Below are 25,267 nucleotides of genomic sequence, written 5' to 3' on the forward strand. Positions count from 1 at the left end.
TGTACGACATAGTCACGAGCATTCCTATGTTTGCACTGTTTGTCGACCCATGTGGTTTGCGGGTTTTGGTGATGTCGAATCATAAGGGCTGCGATGTTTGCTATGATACTGCCTAGCACCAGATAAACATATCCCACTTCGCGGAGATTATCTACAAATGCCATCGTAATTGAACTTGCGGGGTGAGGTCACCAAATATTCGTCATATGTGGACCCCAAACTCTTCTAGTGACTTGGTTGAACATAGAACCCAACTTGAATCAGGGGAGACAGGCGCCGACGTTGATGTTGGCCCCATATACCGGCCGTGAGTCCCCACTCAGTAACCAAGCAATAGTTCTTGCCACATCCTCGGGTTCGATCAAGGCAAGCCCTTCCGCTTTGTACGATTGTTCAATCTCGTCCAATGTTTTTGCGGTTGGAGCAAATTGCGGGAGCAAGGGAGTGTTTGTAACACCTGGAACGTGTATCTGGTGTCAGCAGGCTGGCAGGGGATTTGGGGAGTTTTGGGGGGGGAGGGGAAACGAAGAGAAGTAGCTCACCTGGAGAGACATTGTTGACCCGAATGCCCTCGGATATTGCATCAGCAGCCACACAGTGTGTGAAATAAGCACAGGCGCCTTTGGAGGTACCATATGCATAGACATCCGGCATGTGAGAATAGCCCGCAATGCTGCCCACATTGACAATACTCCTATCACCCGGAGGAAGGTCCTTCATGGCACGCACCTGCTCACGCGTGCAATAGAACACCCCATTCAGGTTTGTATCCAGGATTTTGTGCCATTCATCGTCCGTCTCCCCTGTGATTGTAGGGGTGCTTCGCAAACCGGCACCCTGAGCTATGCCAGCAACATTGGCGGCTCCGTGAAGGTCACCGAATTGAGACACGACGCTCTGGATCCATTGCGTAACTTGCGCCGAAGATGTCACATCAACGACAGTGCAGTGTACTTCGGTTGAAGGATTAACCTTCTGGATGGAAAGCTTGACATCGTCGAAGCGCTTCGACGAGATATCACAGATTGCCAGAACCGTGGCACCCCGTTCAGCAAGAAGGCAGCAAGTCGCGGCACCTATTCCAGATGCACCGCCAGTAATGCAAAAGATTGTGGATGTGACTCGGGTCATCGTGTAGCGATATTCTCGAAGATGCAGCTCTATTGTGTGACTTCGTGATCTCTTCTTGCACGCTCCTTGTGATTTGGCAAGAGAAAAGTTGGCAGTATATCGTTCAAGTCACCCTACCGGTATCTTATAGCGCTCTTTATAGTGCATAGCTCAAGAGAGTCTCTTGAGATGGTTCCTATTTCTGGCGATACTTTGAGTAACCCTTGCTTGTGGATTCCCATCTCGAAAGATTGCAGAAACAATGGAAGATCATGCAAGGGATAAGTGTCATCTAGAAAAACCTCAAAAAAAAAAGGGTTACAAGTGCAAACACCTCGTTCATTCCCCAAGCAAGGGCGCAGAACGTGCCTATCGCTTACAGGACACAGTTGCCGAGTTGTCACGTCAAGCCGGGAGGTGTGGAAGACGATGGGTATTAGCCAGTGACGACAAATGATGCCGTGAAACGAGAAACTCAGCCAGAGTCGACGAACATGCCAATCAACTGGCCAAGACAACGTCACTATCAATTGAAACTGAGACAGGGGAGGGTGCACTCCACAACTATCATTATATGTTAATTTCTTACGTATTGGTTTGTGGGATTAACAGGATACTACAGGAATGGGCTGATTCCACACTCTTTACGATCAGAATCTGTATATACTCTCTGGGATACACTACATTATGTGGTCCCGGCTCGGCGTTTAGCTTCGAGTTCTTGCTTCAGTTGGATGAAGTGCCTGCATATTCATACGCAACTAGTTAGACTGCAACGGGTTAATTGAACATTGATTGATTGATGTCAAGCCGGGATGAGAAAATTTCAGGAGACCAAGCGTATATTCTAGCAAATTATTAAACTAACCCTACCAATTAGTCCCAAACTTTAGGCTTATCATCAATTGGACTGAACATCTCGAAATATATGCTGAGTCATTCCTGAGGAAATAGCGCAAAATTCGCCTTTGTGGTTACCCTTCCGGTCCAGTACCTGAAGCCCGACAGGCAAGCGGTTTCTTTTACTCACTGGCCATTACCTGATACTTTGCCAAAGGCACTTCGAAAGAGGTAGGATGGCCATGACACATATCCTTGGAGACGGGCTTGAAGGCAGGAGCACCGAAGCTCGCTAGATGAGAAGAGAAGGAAAAAGGTGTTAGAAAGCAACATCACAATAATTAGAGTAGGAAGTTGACTCACAGATGGGCCAATCTCCAGTCTCGAAGGACTGGAGGTAGACACTCAGGTACGGGCTTCCCTTCCGGAATGAGAAAGAGATGTAGGCGTGGAGATAGTTGACATTGTCAAGATCTATATGAGGACTGGATTTGGTTAGATGGGTTGACTGAAAACAACTGTTTTTGACCTACTAGTATGCGCGTAGGCTATCCTTGTATGTCTGAAACATATGGTCATAGCCGTGACGCTTGAAAAATGTGGCTAGTCCATCCGCCACCCGGCCATCGTTCATGCCAAAAGTCGTAAAATAGACCTGTGGTTCCGGCATCGGGTCATCGTGGTGAAGAGTATAATTGGCCATCAGAGGAAGTTGCTCATTTGGAACCTCGCCAAGCTTGAGATAGGGCTCCGGGTACGAGATGATACCGCTGGGAAGGTTGATCAGGCCCCATAATTCACGAATCATCTCCAATCCAGCGAGCGTTAGCGCATCACTTCGTCGGCCGCCCATTGTCCACAGGTTCTCCATCGCTTCCAGGGAGACGTCCATCTCCAAGAGGTATATTTTAATTCGAGATTTACGTGGGTCACAAAGGTCGCAGGATATCAGTCGGGGGGAGGCAGTACTAGAAGTTCCGCGAGCGTGGACATACTCTTCTAGTGCATGGAGAGGCGATAAAAGAGTGGGGTACTGGCGACAAAGACGATGGACAGAGTCGAACATGAGCTCCTGGATAGACTTTCCGGTGGCCAGAGATTTGAGTGCGGGATAGATATACGCCTTTAATTCAAACTCGCCACCCTTTAGGTCCAAGGCCAGTTTGTTTTGTGTTTGAATCTGGCCGCCACCCTTCTTGTTCTCCAGCAAGTAGGCTGCGTCTTGATCGTTGACAGTGAGGTCCATCTTCAGATGCGTGAAGAACTCCAAATCAATGCCCTTCTGTAACGGGAGTAGAGTATCGAGTGCGTCCCAAATGGCGTGAGTGTTGAAGGGATCTTTTAGGGAGCCGGTGGTAGCGGTAATAGGCTCAAAGGTGTACCGAACCACAGAGTGGGTGCAGTTTAAGCTCAGTTCAAAAGGCGTGCCGTATCGAGTGAGAATGCTGAGCCATCGATCGTTGATTTTGGTAGGATAGACGCCTAGGAAAGGAATGATGAACTTCTGGTAAAACCCGAGAGCTTTATACCGAGAATGAATGTCGTATTCAGCAACTTTGAGCATTTCTGCGAACATAGGCGCGGTACTGTGCCACCAGAGCTTCTGATCATGATTGGGAAAGTCCGCAAATTCGGTGATAGTCTTGTATACAAGACTGCCAGAATAATTGGGTGAGTCAACGGAGCCCATGGTGAAGGCTTCTGAGTACGAAAGTACAATTCCTGGGTGGTGAAGTAATTTGTGCTTTTCCCCAGCTACCACGGCTATATCCCTAATAAAAGGGTCAGGTCATCGACCATGACAATCATGGACATCTGTCCAAGTCACACCGAATATTCAAGGGGTGTAAGCCTGTGCAGGGTAAAAGTCATGTGCAGCTTTGATAATGACTGATTGTATCTAAATCCTCGTTACATCTGGCGAAGTACCGTTCATTCCTGCCTTTTAGTTGAGTATGTAGTGGACCTCCTGATGCCTTAGATCTAATCTACCAAGCAAGGGATATGACTGCGGCTGGAGCCGAGTTATGTCTCTGTAGTTTGCCTTAACCCGGAATATTGCACGCTCATCAAATGGCCTAGATGCGTGGCCACCCCTTTTCAGCTCGATACAAGCATAAAATGGTCTGTTTTTAAAGAATTCTGACCCCTGACAAAACAAACTTCTTTTGTTGATGGAAATCCAGCAATAAATCGGCAATGATGTTTCAGCTTATGTGGACTGCTTGTCTGGGTGTTGCTCTCAGTTGGCTGGTATTTGTTCACTACATACAAACGTCATGTCGCTGCCAGCCGTGGGAGTCCTGTTGGCCATCTCGCGAAGAGTGGAACTCATTGAACAGATCAATGAATTTCAACCTTTTTAGGCTAGTACCCACGGGATCAGTCTGTTATCAGCCTAGTCTTGATCCTCACCTGTGTGAGGAAGTGATGCGTATGTCAAGGGACAGTGGATGGAGGGCATCGCAACCCGGTAAGCCTGGTATTTGCATGGGGTACCGCCATGAAATTTTTATTTCTCATCTGACGAGGCCAACCAGGTGCATTGCAGGACTGGATATGGGAGTCAGGCCAGTCCGCTGACGACGCATGCCCATTGGGATCCCAGATGAAGACTCATACCCAATGCCACCAAGGGCGCATTCCTTTGTACTCCGCCATGGTGAGCTCCGCGAAGCATGTTCAAGATGCTGTCATGTTCGCCAAGCGTCACAATCTTCGACTGATCGTTCGAAACACGGGCCATGATTTAGCTGGTCGGTCCAGCTCACCCAACGCCTTGCAGATCCATACCAATCGGCTGCAAGGTGTTCACTTCCACGAGAATTTCCAGCTCCACAGATCTGAAAGGTCTGTCGGTCCAGCTGTGAGTGTTGAAGCTGGCGTCATGATGGGAGATTTATACGCAAAATCCGCTCAGAATGGATACATTGTTGTCGGTGGCGATTGTCCCACAGTCGGAGTTGCAGGAGGATTTCTGCAGGGAGGAGGAGTTTCGGACTTCCTCAGTCTACACCATGGATTGGCCGTAGACAACGCACTGGAATTTGAAGTTGTTACCGCTAGTGTAAGTGTACCTAAGTCAGGTGTCATAAAACAGCGTTTGATTTCTAACCTTGGCAGGGTGACATCGTTCTGGCCAACGCTATTCACAATTCGGACCTATTTTGGGCATTGCGAGGGGGCGGGGGTGGAACTTTTGGAATAGTCACAAGGGTTACTATGCGGGTTTTCCCCGACGTCCCTGCTGTTGTGGCCGAGCTCAGCGTGCAAACATCACATTCTCACGGCAACTATGCCCGAAGCCTTGCTGTATTCTTCAATATCCTACAAACATTGAATCGTGAGAGTGTTGGTGGGCAGCTGATCATGACTGTGATATCTGAGCACTCTATTGAGGTAAAACTTAAAATGTTTTTCCTTAATCAAACCAAAACCGCGATTGTCAACCAACGAATGCAGCCATTTGTTGAAGACATAAGCCGTATCGAAAGCCATGTGACATACGAATCAGCATCGTTGTCGAAACTCAGCATGAATTATCGAAAGGTTCCTGATATTCACACCGATAACGACTACGGTGTTCTTGGGTCATCTGTCGCTATCTCCAATAGCTTATTCAATGCTTCTAATGGGCCTACACACGTGGCTGAGGCTTTAGCACGACTTCCTACACGCCCAGGCGATTTGTTATTCACCAGTAACCTTGGAGGGCAAGTCATGAAAAATGGAGAACTCATGGAGACGTCCATGCATCCAGCTTGGAGGCATGCTGCCCAGCTGATCAACTTCGTGCGGACCGTTGAGCCGACCAATGAGGGAAAAATGGAGGCATTGCAAAACCTAACCAACATTCATATGCCCTTGCTTTATGCAGTTGACCCGGGCTTTCGGTTATCCTATCGTAACGTGGGTGATCCAAATGAAAAGAACTTCCAACAGGTTTACTGGGGACAAAGTTACATCCGCTTGTTACAGCTGAAGCGGCGGTGGGACCCAAAGGGGCTTTTTATTAGCAAGTTAGGAGTCGGTAGTGAGGAATGGGACTCAGAAGGGATGTGCAGGACCAGATGACGATTATGGAAAGAGTGAAGGGATACACTGAGTACAATGAAATACCTGTGGCGTACCGACGTATTTAGTGGTATAGGTATACTCGAAGATGCCCTAGCTCACGCCAGAGATAAGGATTAAAACGAGGTCTTGTCTGGAGTCAACCTCTGTGACATTTTATATCATTTGGCAAAAATTAAACATAAAATAGAGATATGACCATCGATTCACTCATTCGTGACATACGCCGGAGCACATTCGAGGAATCCATCCCCGATCAAGTCAAGGCTGGACTGTCCACGGCTCCAAAAACTCTTCCAGCCCTTCTCTTCTACAGCGGAGAAGGAATCCGGCACTGGATTAAACACTCTACTGCCGCTGAATTTTATCCACGACATGAAGAGTTACGCATTCTACGTGCCCGAGCGGCTGAGATGGTTGAGTCGATTGCCAATAACAGTGTAGTGGTCGATCTTGGGAGTGCGTGAGTAAATGGATTATCTGAAAACCTTCATTCTTGACCAAAATTGTCTAACATTACTGCAAAGGAGCTTGGACAAAGTTCTACCGTTACTGGAAGCATTGGAGGCATCGAAGAAGAACATTTCGTTTTATGCACTCGACCTGAGCTTTTCGGAACTTCAATCAACCATGAGGTCACTTCCATATAAACAGTTCGAGTATGTTAAAATCGGGGCACTGCATGGGACTTTCGAAGACGGGTTGCAGTGGCTTAAAAATACCCCGGAAGTACAGGACCGGCCGCACTGTCTCCTATTGTTTGGATTGACAATAGGTAACTATTCGCGATTCAATGCAGCCAATTTTCTTCAGAGCATTGCTGAGAGCGCGTTGACTGCTAGCCCGGCTGAAAGCTCTATCTTTCTGAGTCTGGACAGTTGCAAAGTTCCAACCAAAGTGCTGCGTGCCTACACTTCTGAAGGTGTCGTTCCTTTTGCCCTAGCGTCCCTCGACTATGGAAACACTCTGTTCGCTCCAAGTAAAGGGGAAAGCCAGGTATTCCAGCCCAGCGATTGGCACTTTCTGAGTGAGTGGAACTACATACTGGGCCGACACGAAGCCTCTCTCATCACTAAGGGCAAGGAGGTCAGACTTGGGAGCCCATTGAACGACATCGTTGTTGGGAAACATGAGAAGATTCGTTTCGGATGTAGCTACAAGTATAATTCAGATGAGCGCCAAGAACTGTTTGGGTCGGCGGGATTGACGGATGTTAAAGAATGGTCGGTTGAGGGCTGTGATGTTGCTTTTTACCAGCTTCAAGTGTGTTCCCATTGAAACATTGACTATTTTTCCGTTCTATTTTTCCTGAATAGTAGGGGATATTGTCATACAATTAGATGCACAGCGGTAGATTGATAGTTTCTGATGTCATACAGGTTTCTCAAAAAGCTCATTGTAAACCTCACCCCTACCGTACTATATCTAAAATAATTTCATTTGTGTGCGATAAATATATGATTCAGTTGCTTCCCAACCAGTTTTCCACGGGCTATACTAATTGTGCCTGCAAGGCAGAAAATACAAGCCTGAAGATATCATCTGCTGTAGTATGCCGGCCCACTTTTCAAGTGGAAGGGATTCCGAAATTGAAGTAAATCAATAATGGGCGATGGGCAAGACTTGCCAACGCAACCTGGAATACTCTTAGGTAGGGGTTATCTCAAAGTCTGGTTGAAACGTCATTCTTCCAGCATGCAGCAGGTGAGTTGTTGCGTCTGTTCGACCAACGTGCCATGCAAAAGGTGATCAGGTAGTATTTTGATACGTGTCTCTGGTCCACCGTGGATGAGTTGGTTACAACAACCTGCCTCCGGTTTCACCACTTGCAGGGTCCACCAGCTTAGATGGTCCATTCCAGTGATGTAAAATATACCAACATCGCAAGAAAAAGAAAAGATGTAGAAGACGTAGCAGCTGATCCTCATGTCTCAACCAATCAAAATTTATAGTCACGTACTTCACATTCCAAGACCCATCCATGTGCATAAATCGAACCCAAATATACAAATAAAAGCCTATAGGTAGCTCATTCAAATGACATATTTTGGCGTTGTTGCATGCTGGACTTGTATCCCACTCGGTATGCGCAGCGCTATGTTACTCGGAATCGCATGGTGTGTAAATTCTACACTCAGACAGAACGAAAGATAGAATTTGGTTCATCCCTTACCTCGAAAATGAAAGCGTGGAAGACACAGTAAGACCTGAAAATATCATATTTCTTTCTACATGGCGAATAAGGCTTTGCAAAACAAGGGTTTGCAGACAAGTAGCGAGAGATAGAAAGGGATGGAAATCTTCAATATCCCGAAAAGGTAGTTTCTGCATGCTTGTACCTCTACATACCTCATCTTAGTAGTATTAAGCCTGGACCAAGCCAGGTTCCCAGCGACACAGTTCACTTTGAAGTCTTTCCATCACAAAAGAAATGGCCCCCAACTATGCAAAGAAGTGCCCAGTCATGGGCCAAGCACCCTCGTCTGGTCACTCCAACGTTGGCCCTCAAGACATCCATACCCTGGAATTATTGTCCCATTTCAACCGCGAAAAGATCCCCGAGCGAGCGGTTCATGCTCTGGGAGCTGGGGCGTACGGGGAGTTTGAGGTAGGTGCAATCTAAATCACGCTCCAACCCGGGATTAGAGATGGAATTAATCCTACCGGTGACTAGGTTACCCATGACATCTCTGACATTTGCAATGTCGACATGCTCCTCGGTGTCGGCAAAAAGACCTCCTTGGTGACACGTTTTTCAACCACAGGTCTGGAGCGTGGATCCTCCGAGGGGGTTCAAGACCTGAAGGGCATGGCTACCAAGTTTTTTACCAGCGAAGGAGAGTGGGACTGGGTCTTCCTCAATTTCCCTTTCTTTTTCATCCGCGACCCTGCCAAGTTCCCCGACATGATACATTCGCAACGAAGAGACCCCCAGACCAACCGACTCAACCCGAACAATTTCTGGGAATTTGTGACCGAGAACCATGAATCCATTCATATGGTATTGCTACAATTCAGCGACTTTGGACGTATGTTTACTTGGCGCACCCTAAGCAGCTACGCAGGACACGCCTTCAAATGGGTTATGCCTGACGGCTCGTTCAAATACGTCCATTTCTTCCTAGCTTCTGATCGTGGACCCAACTTCAAAGATGGTGCCGGTACCATCATGGATTCCAGCGAGCCCGATTTTGCAAGCAGGGATCTGTTTGAAGCCATCGAGCGAGGCGATTATCCCTCTTGGACGGCGAATGTTCAAGTTGTTGATCCTAAAGACGCGCCTCATCTTGACTTCAATATTCTTGACGTCACCAAGCACTGGAACCTAGGAACATACCCCCAGGGTATGGACAAAATCCCTCCTCGGCCTTTTGGCAAGCTTACCTTGAATCGCAACGTGAAGGACTACTTCAGTGAGGTTGAGCAGCTAGCGCTCTCGCCTTCTAATCTAGTTCCTGGTGTGGAGGCTTCCGAGGATCCCGTTCTACAGGCCCGCCTTTTCGCATACCCTGACGCTCAACGGTACCGCCTGGGGAAGTCAGCGCCAAAGCAGGGGCCCCTTCGGACCGTATCGGCTGCCAGAAATCAGACTAGCCTCGGAAAAGACTTCGCTGATTGGGTTGCGCAAGTCTCTTCAGACGTATGGTCTCAGCCTCATGAGGATGATTACAAATTTGCCCGGGAGTATTATGAGGTGCTTCCTGAATTCCGGAGCCAGGATTTCCAGGATCGAATGGTGGAAAGAATCATCGAATCAGTCTCGCAGACCCGTCAGGATATTCGAAGCAAGGTTTATCGCACTTTTGCCTTGGTTTCATCTGAATTAGCCACCCGGGTGCAAGAGGGCATTGAGGGGGTCGAAGCCAGCCAGGGGCCAAATGTCCAATCTAGACTATGATGTTTTATTAGAGACATGCAGCTGCGCCATTCGAGATACACAGGTAGTGTGCTAAGTCGGTGGAAGAATCCCACGGGTCCCATTATATTGTCAAGTTGCCTCGTATAAGTCTCAATATTTTCAGATCTTGTGTTATTTTCCTATAATGAGCGCTCTGTGCGAGTCGAAGAATTTCAACACTTCTTCGCAGCCCCTGCTTGCATAAATATAATCCTCTTTTCGTAAGATACCGGGCCCACTAAACCGCAGATTAATCAATCAATCAATCAAAGATCAATTAACCTGTTGCCGTCTAGCTAGTTGAGTATGACTATGCAGGCGTTTCATCCAACTGAAGCAAAAACTCGAAGCCTAACGCCAGGCTGGGATCTTTCCCAGAGAATATACAGATGCTGATCGTAAAGAGTGCGGACTCAGCCCATTCCTGTACCCCGTAACCTCATAAATCCAAACCCATCCAAACCCATACATAAGAAATTACCACTTCACACACACACACACACACTCTTTCTCTCTCTTTTTCTCTGTACCCTCCCCTGCCTTAGTTTCAATTGATAGTGACGCTTTCCTGGCCAGTTGTCGATTCGCATATTCGTCGACTTTGACTGAGTTGTGGGTTTACAGCATCATTTGTCGTCATTGGCTAATACCCATCGTCTTCCACACCTAGATCCATTGTCGCGAGGCCTGTCGGTTCGTCGTCGTTGTCGTCCTCGGGTGTCACATACTGGAACTGCTGGAGGAGACCTGTTCAGTGCATGAAGTTGACCACATAGCGGACTAAACCGCAGATTCCGTCACCACATTCCCGTTGGCCTTCATACTTGATCATATCACACACGCCATGAAAAAGCAGTATGTCCCGAAAATATTCTAGGCCTTGAAATGCAATCACAAATGTTCCTAAACATATGCAGCTCTCCGTCAGGCTCCCCTCCTTACCTGCAGGTGAAACATCACTCGTATCATTCAGTAAAATACTCATGAACTCTTCACATGCGATGTTTGTAAATCATGACCAAAATGAGCTATGCATGCATCTGCAATGTCGATCTTCACTGATAACCTTAGATCTCGCAGCCCATGTGATTGCATTACTCCATTGAAATACGTAATTGCGCATGTGTTTCACTGTCTCATCTCCCCTTGCGCAATACGGCCTTACCGAGATAGCCGACAACTTATACTGGAATTTTCGATGCACTCGGCCGGCAATGAAAACGCCCCTCGAGATTTGGAACCAACGCTCGCGGGCCCCAATGGGCCCTATGCATACATCAGTCACTGACCTCTATGTTGAGAGTCATGTGAGTCTAGTTCGCGTACCTGCAAATAGTTCCATTGCCCATAGCTCTTCTCTTTCCCGCGCATCTCATCATTTCCCATGATTCATCTAATTTCATCGTAGATGATTCCTTGATAAGTTGTGAGGCCCTTTGCTCACCGAATTACCTTATAATAGACGCTATTTCCACTACTGAACAATACCTTCGAGAGAAAAGCTCGGCCGTGCGCGTCGCGACTGCCGTTGGAGAATTACGAAGAGATTAGTTTCTACTACGTTCCTATTCAACTTCTCTCTTATTAATTTTACCTTCTGTAGTGAGAGATCGTTTTTATGCGTTCCTACATCAATAATCGTCGACCCTATATTCCCCGCACCGTCGAACTTCCTGCCTTCGAGCCGAACGTATACCTACCTCGACGTTATAACTACTATATACCCGATAGTTCGAATATAGCCTATAGCTAACCTCGACGAACCACGGTATTTTAAACCTCTTACTAAGCTAAAAGGGGAAGTAACTAAACTAGAAAGCTTAGAGACCTAGCTTTAAAAATACACTAAATATTGTTAGCCGCCTTTATTAGACCTCTCAATAGCCCACAAATGGGCCCAAGTCGCTGGCCCGCAGCCCAACCCGCAGTGTGCTATGGGCCTAGTCTTCAAAGCCCAGCCCAACTCACATCCCATTAATAGGCGCCCACCAAAGCCCATCAAAAGCCCATTTCTGTGCATAAATATAGTCTTAGCACGCATAAAGTAGCTGATTAATAGCTATATTTTACGCATATACTAACCTGTATATTCAGTATTATCATCGTATTATAGTAAGAAGTAGGAATTAAGTAGATATTATACTGACAGCATTATGATATCAGATTTTATACAAAATTTTATACAAAATCACCCCAAAGAGATTAGGTCTATGTCTAGGTGTTAATTGTATTAATATTACTACTATGTAATTCCCTATTAAAAATAAGTACCCCTTATAAAAAGTAAAGCTTTATAATAATCAACTTTGTATCTTCTAACCAAGCTTTCTCTCTCTTAATCTCTACATTATTCTCTTCTTTATACTTCATCTATCCTTCGCCTTTACTACTGTGAGATAATTTATAAGTTTATAAGAAGAAGGGTTATAAATAGCTTCATATATCGCTCAGCCGGTAATTTCAATATCCTAAAAAACATGGGAAAAATGCATTAATTACATAGTTACGATAAATTGGCATATTTGTATTGTTTGGGGCCCATTATAGGCCCGAGTGGGCCCGACGATAGGGCCCAGAACCCAGCCCATTTGGTGGGTTGGGTTGGGTTGGGCTATAGGCTTTGTGGGCTATTGAGAGGTCTAGCCTTTATATCAAATTAATAGAGGTAAACTTTCAAGGCGATTATTGTACCTTAATATGCGAGTACTAAGAGGAATAATGTAATTTACGTCTGCTAAATATAATAAGTTAACGTCTAAATAAAATCTAGAAACTCATGGTGCACCGGTAATAGTGTGCTATGGGCTCACACAACACTGGTTCGTTCTAATCTAAGGGATTGGAAGGAGTGGATATGAGCCAACCGCCCATTCAAGAAGCTAGGAATGCCTCCAAGAAACGACCGGGTTTTTTTTTTCAGACTCTAGACCGAGTTGCATCGTGTCGAGTATGGTACTCCTACTAGGTATTGATATGTTATTGGCTGGGGCCATCGGCGCCTTTCACTATAACCACCAGAAACTCCTTGGCCAGCACGACCGAGCTAGGCTGCAACGAATACCTAGGTATACAGCGCGCGTTCAATTCTTCTGTTGATCGAAAACATTGCATGTGTGCGAAACATACAACTCGGAATGATTCAGCCCTTTCCGGATACGATACAGACTGAAGTATTTATATCGGCCTACAATCTTTTTTATCAATCATCGGTCAACCTCTCCGGGATATATTGGATAAACGCCAGTGACACTATCATTCTTGATACATAGTCTGGTTGATATCCATATCTCTTTCACTACAAAACTTCAAACCTTGGTTCCAAGAGGATTCTTCAATTATATCCGCACCATACTAGCTGATCTTCATTCTCCCTGACTTTCAGCCAAAATGACGCGCCTGGGAGAGAAATCCGAATCGACTGCCCCTCCAGGCTTATCTGGCATCACAACTATAATTGTAGGCCTGGGCATTGCGGGCCTCACAGCGGCCATCGAATGTCACCGAAAAGGCCATACGGTCCTTGCGTTTGAAAAAGCCGGTCCCGCAAGTCATATCGGTAGTGTGCCCTTTTCATCGGACAGCCGGATAATTTTATTAACTTGTTCTTTGAAAAGGTGACATTATAGGCGTTGCTAGCAATGGGGCATTGGTCTTGGATCGATGGGGTCAAGGTGCGTTTGCAAAGGAGTTGGACAACCTCCGAAGTGATGTAGGGTGCATTGAATTCCTGGACGCCAGCGGAAAATTGCGTTCCAGCTCGAATATGACCGGCTTTGGGGTCAACGAAGGCTACTTCCTGATGCGTTCGGACTTGGTCAAGGCCATGTACGACTACGCAAAGTCCTTGAGAATCAGCATGCAATTCGACTGCCGAGTGACTTCGTACTGGGAAAAAGAAGACCGCGCAGGTATTATTGTCAATGGAGAAAGAGTCGAAGGCGACTGCGTCATAGCCAGCGATGGAGTCTACAGCAAAGCACGGGCAGCTCTCAAAGGGGACAAATACCCCTTGATCGGGCTTGGCTCCGTTATGCACAGGTCAGGTGGCTTTCCGTCCAAATATCTTCGAACCGCAGAGGCAGCTCAATGGTTATTTAACACGACCGAGAAACAAGACCGAATGCTTGAAATCCTCCACGAGGAAACTATTTTCTTTTTTGGAACTTTTCAAAGAGGAAAGGGGGTCTACTGGGCCTGCATGCACCAGGTCAGTAACTCATGTTGATATATTTTCTCGGACAGAAACACTAACTTCTCAGACCTCTGAGCCGATTGAGGATTCCTGGGTGAAAGCTTTGGACGCCAAGGCTGTGCTTCAAGTGGTCAAGGACTGGCCGATATGTAGCAAGCTGGAGCCCATTATAACCAGCATACCAGGAGGGAAGTGCTTTGAACATCTGACCATGACCATGGAGCCGATGGATAACTGGCGATCTGCCCTGGGCAGAATTATGTTGATTGGTGATGCCGCGCATCCGGTACTCCCTACTACTGGCCAAGGTCTCAGCCAAGGCATTATGGACGGGGCAGTCCTCGCCATATGTTTGGAACTTGCTGGAAAGGACAATGTGCATTTGGGTTTGCAAGCGATGGAGATGATGAGGTTGGTTGCTCTTCGGTTCCAGATTATGCAGGCTACCACTTGGTTGGAGACGACTGACCCTAGTTAGGATTAAGGAAGCTAGCCGCCTACAAGAGTACGGCGTAGCGCTAATCAGACGTCTTCAAAGCCAAAAATGGGAGTGTTTGGATCAGGAGCAGGAGCTTGTTCCACGGCCAACGTGGGTCTTTGCGCATGATTGTCAGGAGAGTGCCTACGAAAACTTCGCTGCGGTCACGCAGGCCCTGGAGAGAGGTGACGAGTATATCCCTGCCCATGTACCTGATGGCACGTCATTACCGCTCACTCAGGAACATGAGCTCGCGGAACAAATAAAGGCTTTAAGAGAGAGAAACAACCTCTACTGCCACTCTACATCCGGGTAGGGTCAGGTTACCGTGCCATGGACGTCTAAATCGCCGTTGAGACCTGAACTACTGGAGGTCACGGGACATTTGTTTACCAATATTGAGACTGAGATTGTATTTGCCGATTGGAAAGTGCCCTTGCTTCTATCATAAAACCATGACCATCATTCTAAATTAAAAATTTCTCACGTGGTTGTCGGATATATGCGGATCGCTCGACTGTGTTCCTCCACTTCGCCTATAGGGATTTACGAGATCGACTTACAAAGTCGTTTAAATTAGACGCGAACAGTTTCATCGCAGCCTATAACACTTATTTGACTACTTTTAGATTTGTGTAAATACTTTTCCATCGGTAACTCAGGTCCAAGAATCATCCATCGACGTAAATAGATCTGCCACCTGATAAGATCGTTGGTAGACTCGTTGACTATACAGCTGATCGCATACGGCTGATATCTCTCCACGAACGCCCTTAAAACCAGTGCTCAGTGGCACTTTCGACTGGAGGAACTTCAAGTAGAACTTGAGGTTGTAGACCATGCATGGGTTAAAAACTCAGATATGGATATGGGCTGAATATGCGGGAGTGCAGTATTCATTCGACCTTGTCGTGGAAGCTCCATCTCTCCGTGGATCAAGGCCAGGCTCATGTAATGGGTCAGCCACTCCACCATCTCCGAGTCATAATACGCCTCCTGAGACTGTGGAACTGGAGGAACTTGGTTCTTCTTAACCCGATCGACGCTGACATACGTCACATCGAACTTTTTACCTAGACAGCAAGCACGTGTTAGCACTATACAAGCGAGGAGGGAAATAGGAATCTCTCTCCCTCGCCGTCTGAATGGGGAGCTTACCTCGAAGCCTCTGTGCTTGGTCCAGTATCTGATTGAAAGTAATATCGTCCCCGCTAAAATGGCAGGTCTCGGGCCACGATTCAAGATCGAGTAGGCCCACGATGAACCTTGCCATATCATACGAGTAGGTAACAGTAAACACATCATTTCCATCCCCGGGAATGAGAGCTCGAGCACTACTGATCTCGACACCAAAACCAAAATACCCGATATGGGTTCGTGTGTTCGGCATACCCCAATAGTCCATGAAAGTACCCACGAAGATCCGGGTGTATTCCAAATTCGCCTTTTTTAAAGCCTTCACGACGTCGATGAAGTACTGGCCTTCAGGATATATGTCTGGGGATCTTGGAGTGGTATATATATCAGCAACTCGGGCTCAAACCTGGTAGAACAAAAGTGAGAGGAAGGTGTCGGAAAAGAAAACTTCCCGTGAAGTAGTGAAATCACAAAGAGAACTTACGCTTCGTGAGGAAAAGAGTATTCACTAGGAATGAATCGTCTCGTCACCACCGATCTTTCGCAAGCTTTTATCAGATCTAACTCTGCCTGGAATGCCTCGACCGAGCCAACTCCAAATGTGCAGATGACTGTGTGCACTTGATGGGCTTCAAGCTGCGTGGTAGTCGAATGAACATCATTGTAGTCGACCTTGATCTGGGTCGTTCGATTTAGAAGTGGTGTGGACCGTAAATTCTGGGTCTATTAATATCACTCGGAATCCATAAGGTAGGAACGAGAACCCCTTCTCACCCGAGTTAGAATAACTATTTGGCCTTGGTATTTGGAGCTCTCTAGCAAAGTCTCTAAGATAGTGATCCCAACTGGACCACATCCGGCGATTGCAATAGTCATGTTTGCTGGTTTCCTTAGAGTAAGTAACTTGCGCTGATAAATTGCAATGGCAATGGTGGTTTTAGAGTTCGAGAATGATGATAGACAACGTCCATTAAATATGGCAGAACAACTGGTCGACAACCAAATGGTCAATTGTATCTATTATGAACAATTCTTTCATGATGGACGTGTGCCTCCAACTAGGGACCATAGATAATGCGAGGGGCTTGATGCCGCAGAGAGAGAAAGCTGCATGTTGCGGTGTGTCTACCCAGCATCGTACATTTGACCGGGAGCGCCTATCCGGATGGGATCGTATCAAGAATACTGACCTGGTTCAAGGCCCTAAAAATCACGCGTTAAGGGTAGCCGGAGTGGAACTGGAGAAATACGTATTCTGCAGTTGTGGGGCATTAATGATTCGAATAAGCTGTCGGGCTGACTTGAGGTGTGGTTAAGGGAACCCCGAAGAGATCCATAGAAAGGGCGGTGTATTGAGCTTTTGCTGCCTGAATATTATTTAACCCCGGAATTTCGATCCGGGCAAGGTCAGACTACGAATGCAAGGCTTTGCTGGTCGGTATTCGAACCGTATGTCTTGGTGAAGTGGCATCTCTTGGGGTTTGGTGGAGATGGTGGGCAGGAGGATATTTGTTATTCGAGAAAAGTATGTCGCGAGTCAAATTACGGTAGAAGTCATCAGGGTATCTTGTTTCAGTTATTTGTACATAGCGCTCCTATTCAATAGCCTGAAGTACGTGCCAAATCTATCTATCAATCAAACTGCTGGATTCTTTACATTCTGATCACGACATGAGATAGCATTCAACCCTGTATTCACAAGATGTAAATTAAGGCAGCCGAGGCAGACCGGTGTAGTTGTGACGAGAGGGCTCTCAAACACTAAAGCATATCATTATGCAGTGTCCGCGGTATATCATTCCGCGCACGAAATTATGGGAGCAACTGGATAGAATTGGGATCGGATTCACAGAGATACACTATGACAAGATCATGTCTAACCGCAGGCCATCCACTACGTAATCAACTTCATGCACCAAACAGGTTTTCTCCAATAGTTCCAGTATGTGACACCCGAGGGGGAGAGCGACGATGACGACGAACCGACAGGCCTCGTGGCAATGGATCTAGGTGTGGAAGACGATTGGTATTAGCCAATGACGACAAATGATGTTGTGAAACGAGAACTCAGCTAGAGTCAACAAGCCTGTCAGTTGAATGGCCAGAACAACGCCACTATCAGTTAAAACTGAGGCAGGGGAGGGCATAGAGAGAGAGAGTGTGTGTGTGTGAGTGTGTGAAGTGGGGGTTGGAAGGTGGAGGGTGCACTCCACAACTATCATTATATGTTAATTTCTTATGTATGAGTTTGGATGGGCTTGAATCTATGGGGTTACGGGGTGCAGGAATGGGTTGATTCCGCACTCTTTACGATGGGCACCTGTATACTCTTTGGGATACACTACATTATGTGGTCCCGGCTCGGCATTTGGCTTCGAGTTCTTGCTTCAGTTGGATGAAGCGCCTGCATAGTCATACGCAACTAGTTAGACTGCAACAGGTTGATTGAACTTTGATTGGTTGATTGATTGATCACAAGATGTAATATGACCAGGTCGATAATATGTTGAATGTGACTCTATTCATCCAAGTAGGCATGGAAAACCTTAGCCACAATTTGCCACTTTCCATCCACCTTGGCCAGCGACATGAAGTCTGTGTACTCATACTCAGGCGCATCGATGTCCATTTCACATTTGACGACTGCGGTACTTGGCGTCATACCGATAACACTTAAGTTCACGCTAAAAACTGGAGGCTCCTTTTGTGTCTTCATATAGTTCAAAATAAGGTTGACGCTTCCTTCTTGGAACTTGTCCTCGATGTAACCATAGACAGTAGCGGTGTCTCGAAAACCCTTGGACGTGTAGGCTAGGTCTCCCGTCCGCATGCCATCAACATAGATGGCAGCCGCGTCAAGCACCTCGTTATATTGCGAGGCGGGAATCGGCTTCAAGCCTCTTCGGCAAGGCTTGCTGTCTGGTCCCGTCCTATAATAGAGACAATGAGCTGCTGGGGCTCTAATCATTCTTTTATAGCCATTCGTGGAATTTTTTACTTGCATGATTCTCAAAGTGGTAGATATTTTCCTTGATCTTAGTAGATGCGGGAATTTGGAAACGGCTTGTGGCGGCTTTGTGATTGAAGTAGGTCTTGTGAGGGACTTGAGGTTTTATAATAACTGCTCAAGATGCGCTCTGCGCCACCTCATTATATGAGAGCTCTGCATTAACCCAGACCGCCTCTCTGAGGGATCTTTACTGCATCGAGTGACTTCCTATACGGGTAAGGCGTGTTGGTATTGCCTACTGTGGTTTGAACAGCATACATTCCTAACTTCTGCATGTCTTAATCAAAGTCTCCACTTGGATATGTATTGAATAGATGCTGAGCAGACACGCCGTAGACGAGGCAACTATGTAGTACTAGGTAGCAGCCCAACATTCCAGTCAGAGTCATGAGACATTATACCTGAAACCCGGACACTTCCTTGCATAAATGTGCAAGCCCACTGGTTCTCCTTACCTTGAAATCCGTCAATTGACCTCGGCCAGGCCTTTTCCGAAGGACGTGCAAGAAACGAGAGGTCAGGGAGGTCTCTCAATTGCCTTTAAAGAGTTGCCCCGGGATACATTTTCCTCCTCACTGTGTCGAGGCAGACCATTATCACAGCAAGTCCAGGAAGATGACGGAGACAGACTCTCTTGCCCTTGTCTCTAAAGGAGAGACCACGCATAACCAAGGGGACTCCCCGTATGATGTACTGAGTCGGTCTCTCCTCTTCCACGATGAAGCCCATCGCACATGGTGGGAGCAAGGAGGGTCCAAGCTTGCTGTCTACCTGCGCCTGGGAAAGCACAGTATTGGATCTCAGTATCGCCATCTGCTCATGTTTTACTCGGTGTTCGCATGCAACCTGGGTCCATGGCCCAACAAAACACGAGACAATATCACCTGGTTTTCCGCAATTAGCCCTCGAGGTGAGAACCTCGAATTGAGCATGAATTACCAGCGAAATTCGAAATGTACGGTTCGCATTGCTGCCGAGACCACCGGCCCGCTGGCCGGTACAGAGAAGGACCCGTTCAACGTGATCGCCGAGAAAAGGATGGTCAATGATCTGCGAGCTTTTCAGCCCAACTTGAATCTCGCATGGTTCAATGATTTTGAGCGTGAGGTCGTGGTACCTGATGAAGTTGCGAGGAAGAATAGGACAGCTTCCGATAATTTCAACGCCAAAAGTCAACGATTACATGGACTGGATCTGGCGGAAGGGTCCTTCATGCTCAAATCCTACTTTATTCCTGTTATCCGCTCCGCCATCACCGGAGTAGAGACGGCAAAGATCGAATTCGACTGTATTCGCAAACTCGGGATCACTAACACAAACTTCAATACTGCGCTCAATATACTACAGGATTGGATGCTGCCCACAGGTGGTCGTTTCATGCAGGACTGGGATGGAGTGTCTTATGATGCGATTGATGCCGATAAAGCACGGATTAAGGTCTATACCGGGATTCGTGTCAAGTCGCTGGAGCACGTTCGTGAGATCTGGACCCTCAATGGGAGGCTTCAGGGAGATTTCATCGACAAAGGATTCAAGTTGGTGACAAAGCTCTGGAAATCCCTGATGGATGAGGACTTTTCCAATTCCGAGGTCAAGAACTGTATGCAATGGGTATGGGAACTTAGATCTGACGTCGACGTTCCTGTTCCAAAGCTTTACTTCACTGTTGCAGAAACCGAAGATCATCATGTTTCCAAGGCAGTGGTAGAAATATTGGAGTACCTTGATTGGCACGAGCATGTTCAAACACATCTCACGTTGATGGATGACGCTTGGTAAGAGGCCCATCCTTTAAACTGACTCTGGTGGTCCAGCTCCTAACGAAAAGCAGGTCATTGGATCAAACCAAAAAGAGCTACTTTGCTTTTAACTATGTTTCGGTAACGTATCACAACATCAAAGGCCCATATATCACAATCTACGGAAACCCAAGTGGGCCAAGACCAGATATTGATGAAGCTATCCCTATTACAGGACAGGTATTTTGAGCTAGAAGCGGATAATATCTTTGTATGATAAATTTTTTTATTATATAAATATGGTATTATTGATTTGAATCTACTCAAATATAGAGTCTAATTCGAATTTAATTATAGTGTAACAATTAAATCAAAAATCAAATTATAAATGTGAAAGGTAGTGCACTATTATAAAGAATATTTTTTTTTTGATAGATTTACGTTCTAGATACCTTTATATTATATTCGCCTATATTAACTGATTCTTAGTGTACTATATATATTACATATCCCATCATCATTAATACAATCCAATATCGCGGCTGTAGGATAGGATTGAACACAATGATTGAGACTCAAGTTGTAAAATTTCGAGGGCCAAAAATGCTTTTCGCGGGTTTCCGATGGGTTCTGCGGGTCATACTCACTTTCTCCTTATCTCGCGAGATAATGTCTCAGAGTCAGCATCCTGATATATATCTCTCATCGCTCACCCATCGAGGTTGTCTGTTGTTTGGTTAGAAGCGATCAAATTGAAATCTGACCTTTGTCACTTGCTTGGTGCTGCCTGGCGTCCTAACTAACTTCTTCTAAGCTCTTTTATACTTATAGGCTCCTACTATATAGAATATAGGCCATTCTTTTTTTTTTTTTTTTTTTTAAAAAAAAAAAGATAATTCTCGATATAAATATAAATTATTTATCCATTCTATTATAGACTATATTATATAAAAAACTATATTCTTAAATATAATAGGGAATAATAATAATATACCTATAAAAATAGTATGTTATCTAATTAATTTATAATTTTATATAGCTAAAATAGGAAATCCTTAGTAAAGTAATACTAGCGTAGGGCTATATAGGAGTCCTTTTGGTCCTATAGGGGTTGGCAAGGTCTAAATTCGGTACGTATAAGTTCATACATAACCAACTTCAATAATCAGATTTAGCTCGCAATGATAACAAGGATAATATATTAGGATAAAACTACGTTGCCTTTTTTTAGCTATCCTCTGTGGATGTCTTGGTGTTCTGGTCAGAAGTATGAAAATGATTGACTGAAATGAAGAATTCACGAGGTAAAAAGCTCAATTACTTGTATAATATGTGAGATAATTTCGAATTTTGAAGGCAATTGTAACCTTTTTAGCCCAATAGGATACCTTAGTTTAAAGACTTATCCAACTCGGGCCCTTTTGTAAATACCAACCCTCAGAGCTTTCCTAAGCACGCATAGGTCCACCCGTGCGTGGGTCCCGAGCTTCGTTGGAATCTGGATCTACCCCTCACCTTGAAATAATTGCATTCTTTCGCAGCTCACCATGGGGATGAAAGCTCGCTGCCAATGTGGCAAGATTCAATTCACAACACCGACAGATAAACCTCTGAAACTCTGGGTCTGCCACTGCACAGAATGCCAGCACCAAAGCTCGTCCGCGTTCGGCATCACCGCAACATTTCCGTACTTCGAACTCCCTGAGTCAGTCTCCAGTCTAGTCAGCAGTTACACTCGCGTCACCCTAAAGGGGCGAGATATGGAGTGCCTTTTCTGCAAGGAGTGTGGTGCACGACTTTTCCATCGCTTCCGGGATACTGTACCTGCACCAGGCCAACAGCCCGCATTTTCTGCAATTACCAATGTGAAAGGTGGCTGCTTGGAGGATCTAAATAAGGAGATGCTGCGAGGCGCAGTTCATATCTGGTGCCAGGAGGCGATTATTGATATTCCTGAAGGCGTGGAGAAGTGGGATCAGGGACCCCCTCAGCCAAATCCTTTGATGACTTAGGTCTCTTGTGTTTTGAGAGCGACGTGAAATGTATCCAAACTGATTCATTTGTTTATTCCCAAACAGTTACAAGAAACATGTGCATGTCAAAAGAACTACGAACACTTTGCAGAGAAACACGGCCATAGCTATACCCCCGTCAACGAGCTGTCCAAGATCTTGCAGTCTACCCAACGACAGAAGTCCAGCCATTATCAATAGCGATAGTTGCGCCGTTGATCTGACCAGCGCCCTTTCCATATGTCATGTTCACACAGAACCCAGCAACCTCATTCACATCGACATGGGGAGCTTGAATGGCATTGAGGACATTTATCATCTTCTCGTAACCCTCCATATGCATCCCAGTGCTGAACGCATCAGCAATGTTGGTTTCCATGCCACCCATCATCAAAGCGTTACACTTGATGCCCTTGTTGCCATAGTAAGCAGCAGTGTTCTTAGTCAATCCGACAAGACCATGCTTGCTGGCAGTATAGGCAGCACCTAAAAAGAATTAGTCAATCTCAGATATAGTAGAAACCTTTCACTTTCGTTAGAACATACCACTAGCCCATCCAGCCTTTCCGGCAACCGAAACAATATTAATAATGCGCCCATCAGGCTTCGGCTGCGCCAGCATGTTGCGAACAGCCAATTTGCTCAGCAGAGCCGGGGCAGTGAGATTAATCGCCATGACGCGATCCCAAAGCTCCATATCCAGATCGCCGATCGGGTCGAAGTGGTCCATGATGCCGGCGTTGTTGATCAGGACATCAATTTTGCCGAATTCGCCAATCAGCGTTTCAAACAGGCTCTCCACTTGGTCAGTCTTGGTGATATCGGTCTTAATAGCCTTCAGGGGCCCCTTGGATGACAGTTCAGCCGAGGTCTTCTGTAGACGTTCCTTGTTCACATCGCAAATTACGACGCTGGCGCCAGCTTCGAGGAATTGGGTTGCAATTGCTTTTCCTAGGCCGCCGCCACCGCCAGTGACGAGACATGTCTTTCCCGCAAGGATTTGTTCAGGCATTGTGAGTGATGATTATGAATAGATAGGAATAATGATATGATTGAGTCTCGGCAGCGTCAATTGGAATCAAGACTGAAGCCCGTTTAAATATTCTCCATTTTGGCGACGGAAGGCCTTCTACCCGCTTTCCGCTCACCTTGGACACGGTGGAATCCACTTTGCGCTTGATAGAGCCGGCTCAGGGGACCACATTTTCTGGGGTACGGCTGGCCTTAAAAACATCGGACCACCCATGGCAGCTGGCGTTGCCGAGTGGTAATTTTGACACCAACGGATACGAATGCGGGTCACCATATGGGTCTGGACAGCAGTGAGATGCGGGCTGTGTGCATGTTTATTTTAGAATTAGAGATGTACAAAATTGTAGAGGATCAAGTTTAACCAAGAGGCTCGGGCAGCTTTTGTGATATGTTGAATGAAAATCGAGTTCGATTGAGTATTTAAGCTTCTTTTCGCCTGTTGGCCTATAAAATGGCGTGCAATACACATCCAGGTAACGGGTGTAAGATTGACTTGATGCACGGTCCTCCATAATCACGTGAGCTTAATTTCCGGGAGTGTGTCTATCCGAGAGCCCTAAGCCCTTGTTTCCTGTTTAGTGCATATCTCTACGTACATAGTTACTCCGTACATTTCCCTACCTACATTGTAGTATACAATTTTGGCTGCAGTAATTCAGAATAGAGCTTATGAACAAAACCAACTCCCACACCATCAACCCATGTTGTGTCATCTTTACAGCCCGTGGATGCATGTTTGGAAGCCTCTCGATGGTGGAGCCACCAGCCTAGAGCAGCCGTTCATCATGTTCCTTCTCTTCATCATTCAAAGAGAACACGAGACCATAGAAGTACAGCCTTGAGGGCTGTGGCGGTAGGGGAAGCGGTGCGAACAGGAAGGCGCGGCCCCAAGGGCTTTTTGTCTACATTAGGAGTTCCCGTTTATGGCCTAGGGGGGCCTTATTCCATTCTGACAGTTTCTTTCCCGTTGTTAGTATCGATATTGGCATTAGCACAATCGTCGATAGCACGATGGCACATGGTGCGTGTGATGGAGGAAGTGATTGTATGACCAGCAGTAATAGAGGCTTGTATCTCAGAAGAAGACACTTTGATACAACATTCAGGATATGTGGGAAATGGTAACCAAAGAAAAAAAGAAAGAAAGAAAGAGCAGCGCTAGACTATGGTATGACAGGCGCGGTGATAATGAGGAAGTACCATTCGACCTATCCACTCATTATGTGCCAACGCATCAGTCACCAACACCAAACATCAAACGGTCCATAGTTTGGCTACCGTAAAATTATCGATGGATCGGGAGGGCGCGACGTCTCCAACTGTGAGTATAACCCCCCTCCATTTTCTCTTTTTCACCTCTTCGTCTTCCAAAAGGTTCTCTGCTGCTATCTTCTGGAACCGGTGATATGCGAGTGATATGCAACCGGGCGATGCTGTTGGTGGTTACGGCTACCGTTCAAAGATAAATAAGGTGCTATTTGGATTAAACGATATTCCGAAACGTCAATGGCAGCATGTTGGAAGGCCACTTTCGGTATTTCAAGTTGGTGGAATCTGGCAGATTTCCATACGGCCTATTCCTGATTGCTACCTTGGGTGACTATGGATGTTGACTCTGAGAGAATATGCGCGTGACATCCTCGCTGTCGTACACAAGAATATTCTAATATTCGACTCGTGTACCAGGGTCATTTTTCGTCCAATCCACCTACAAAGTGCATATGTAGGTAGATATTAGTAGAATG

General features: G+C 46.2%; 11 protein-coding genes across 11 annotated transcripts; 6 read left to right on the top strand and 5 right to left on the bottom strand.

Moving 5' to 3' along the window:
* Positions 1–260: 260 nt before the first annotated feature.
* fgaDH (chanoclavine-I dehydrogenase easD) lies at positions 261–1,131 on the bottom strand (the record flags this gene model as incomplete). Its single annotated transcript, XM_056900687.1, has 2 exons — positions 261–457; positions 543–1,131. 2 exons carry the CDS (start codon positions 1,129–1,131, stop codon positions 261–263), a joined length of 786 nt encoding a protein of 261 aa, XP_056749355.1.
* A 1,001-nt stretch (positions 1,132–2,132) lies between these two features.
* On the bottom strand, positions 2,133–3,640 carry N7537_009634 (uncharacterized protein; the record flags this gene model as incomplete). Its single annotated transcript, XM_056900688.1, has 3 exons — positions 2,133–2,242; positions 2,314–2,435; positions 2,484–3,640. The coding sequence occupies 3 exons, from the start codon at positions 3,638–3,640 to the stop codon at positions 2,133–2,135; spliced, it is 1,389 nt and encodes a 462-aa protein (XP_056749356.1).
* Positions 3,641–4,609: 969 nt separating this feature from the next.
* On the top strand, positions 4,610–6,024 carry N7537_009635 (FAD-binding oxidoreductase; the record flags this gene model as incomplete). The annotated part of the gene is made up of 2 exons (XM_056900689.1): positions 4,610–5,017; positions 5,074–6,024. The coding sequence occupies 2 exons, from the start codon at positions 4,610–4,612 to the stop codon at positions 6,022–6,024; spliced, it is 1,359 nt and encodes a 452-aa protein (XP_056749357.1).
* Positions 6,025–6,218: 194 nt separating this feature from the next.
* Positions 6,219–7,302, top strand: fgaMT (4-dimethylallyltryptophan methyltransferase easF; the record flags this gene model as incomplete). Its single annotated transcript, XM_056900690.1, has 2 exons — positions 6,219–6,487; positions 6,552–7,302. The coding sequence occupies 2 exons, from the start codon at positions 6,219–6,221 to the stop codon at positions 7,300–7,302; spliced, it is 1,020 nt and encodes a 339-aa protein (XP_056749358.1).
* A 1,153-nt stretch (positions 7,303–8,455) lies between these two features.
* N7537_009637 (CAZyme family AA7) lies at positions 8,456–9,922 on the top strand (the record flags this gene model as incomplete). Its single annotated transcript, XM_056900691.1, has 2 exons — positions 8,456–8,632; positions 8,699–9,922. 2 exons carry the CDS (start codon positions 8,456–8,458, stop codon positions 9,920–9,922), a joined length of 1,401 nt encoding a protein of 466 aa, XP_056749359.1.
* Positions 9,923–13,309: 3,387 nt separating this feature from the next.
* N7537_009638 (FAD-dependent oxidoreductase) lies at positions 13,310–14,908 on the top strand (the record flags this gene model as incomplete). The annotated part of the gene is made up of 4 exons (XM_056900692.1): positions 13,310–13,481; positions 13,537–14,129; positions 14,182–14,525; positions 14,593–14,908. The coding sequence occupies 4 exons, from the start codon at positions 13,310–13,312 to the stop codon at positions 14,906–14,908; spliced, it is 1,425 nt and encodes a 474-aa protein (XP_056749360.1).
* A 497-nt stretch (positions 14,909–15,405) lies between these two features.
* On the bottom strand, positions 15,406–16,605 carry N7537_009639 (uncharacterized protein; the record flags this gene model as incomplete). Its single annotated transcript, XM_056900693.1, has 4 exons — positions 15,406–15,665; positions 15,751–16,097; positions 16,214–16,452; positions 16,504–16,605. The coding sequence occupies 4 exons, from the start codon at positions 16,603–16,605 to the stop codon at positions 15,406–15,408; spliced, it is 948 nt and encodes a 315-aa protein (XP_056749361.1).
* A 1,642-nt stretch (positions 16,606–18,247) lies between these two features.
* N7537_009640 (uncharacterized protein) lies at positions 18,248–18,697 on the bottom strand (the record flags this gene model as incomplete). Its single annotated transcript, XM_056900694.1, has 1 exon — positions 18,248–18,697. The coding sequence occupies one exon, from the start codon at positions 18,695–18,697 to the stop codon at positions 18,248–18,250; it is 450 nt and encodes a 149-aa protein (XP_056749362.1).
* A 657-nt stretch (positions 18,698–19,354) lies between these two features.
* fgaPT1 (fumigaclavine A dimethylallyltransferase easL) lies at positions 19,355–20,518 on the top strand (the record flags this gene model as incomplete). The annotated part of the gene is made up of 1 exon (XM_056900695.1): positions 19,355–20,518. The coding sequence occupies one exon, from the start codon at positions 19,355–19,357 to the stop codon at positions 20,516–20,518; it is 1,164 nt and encodes a 387-aa protein (XP_056749363.1).
* A 1,507-nt stretch (positions 20,519–22,025) lies between these two features.
* On the top strand, positions 22,026–22,490 carry N7537_009642 (GFA family protein; the record flags this gene model as incomplete). The annotated part of the gene is made up of 1 exon (XM_056900696.1): positions 22,026–22,490. One exon carries the CDS (start codon positions 22,026–22,028, stop codon positions 22,488–22,490), a length of 465 nt encoding a protein of 154 aa, XP_056749364.1.
* A 166-nt stretch (positions 22,491–22,656) lies between these two features.
* On the bottom strand, positions 22,657–23,502 carry N7537_009643 (SDR family NAD(P)-dependent oxidoreductase; the record flags this gene model as incomplete). Its single annotated transcript, XM_056900697.1, has 2 exons — positions 22,657–22,976; positions 23,037–23,502. The coding sequence occupies 2 exons, from the start codon at positions 23,500–23,502 to the stop codon at positions 22,657–22,659; spliced, it is 786 nt and encodes a 261-aa protein (XP_056749365.1).
* Positions 23,503–25,267: the final 1,765 nt, after the last annotated feature.

Source organism: Penicillium hordei (genome assembly GCF_028827395.1).
Source record: "Penicillium hordei strain IBT 12815 chromosome Unknown utg000005l_segment0_segment0, whole genome shotgun sequence".
In the NCBI taxonomy this organism is placed as follows: Eukaryota; Fungi; Ascomycota; class Eurotiomycetes; order Eurotiales; family Aspergillaceae; genus Penicillium; species Penicillium hordei.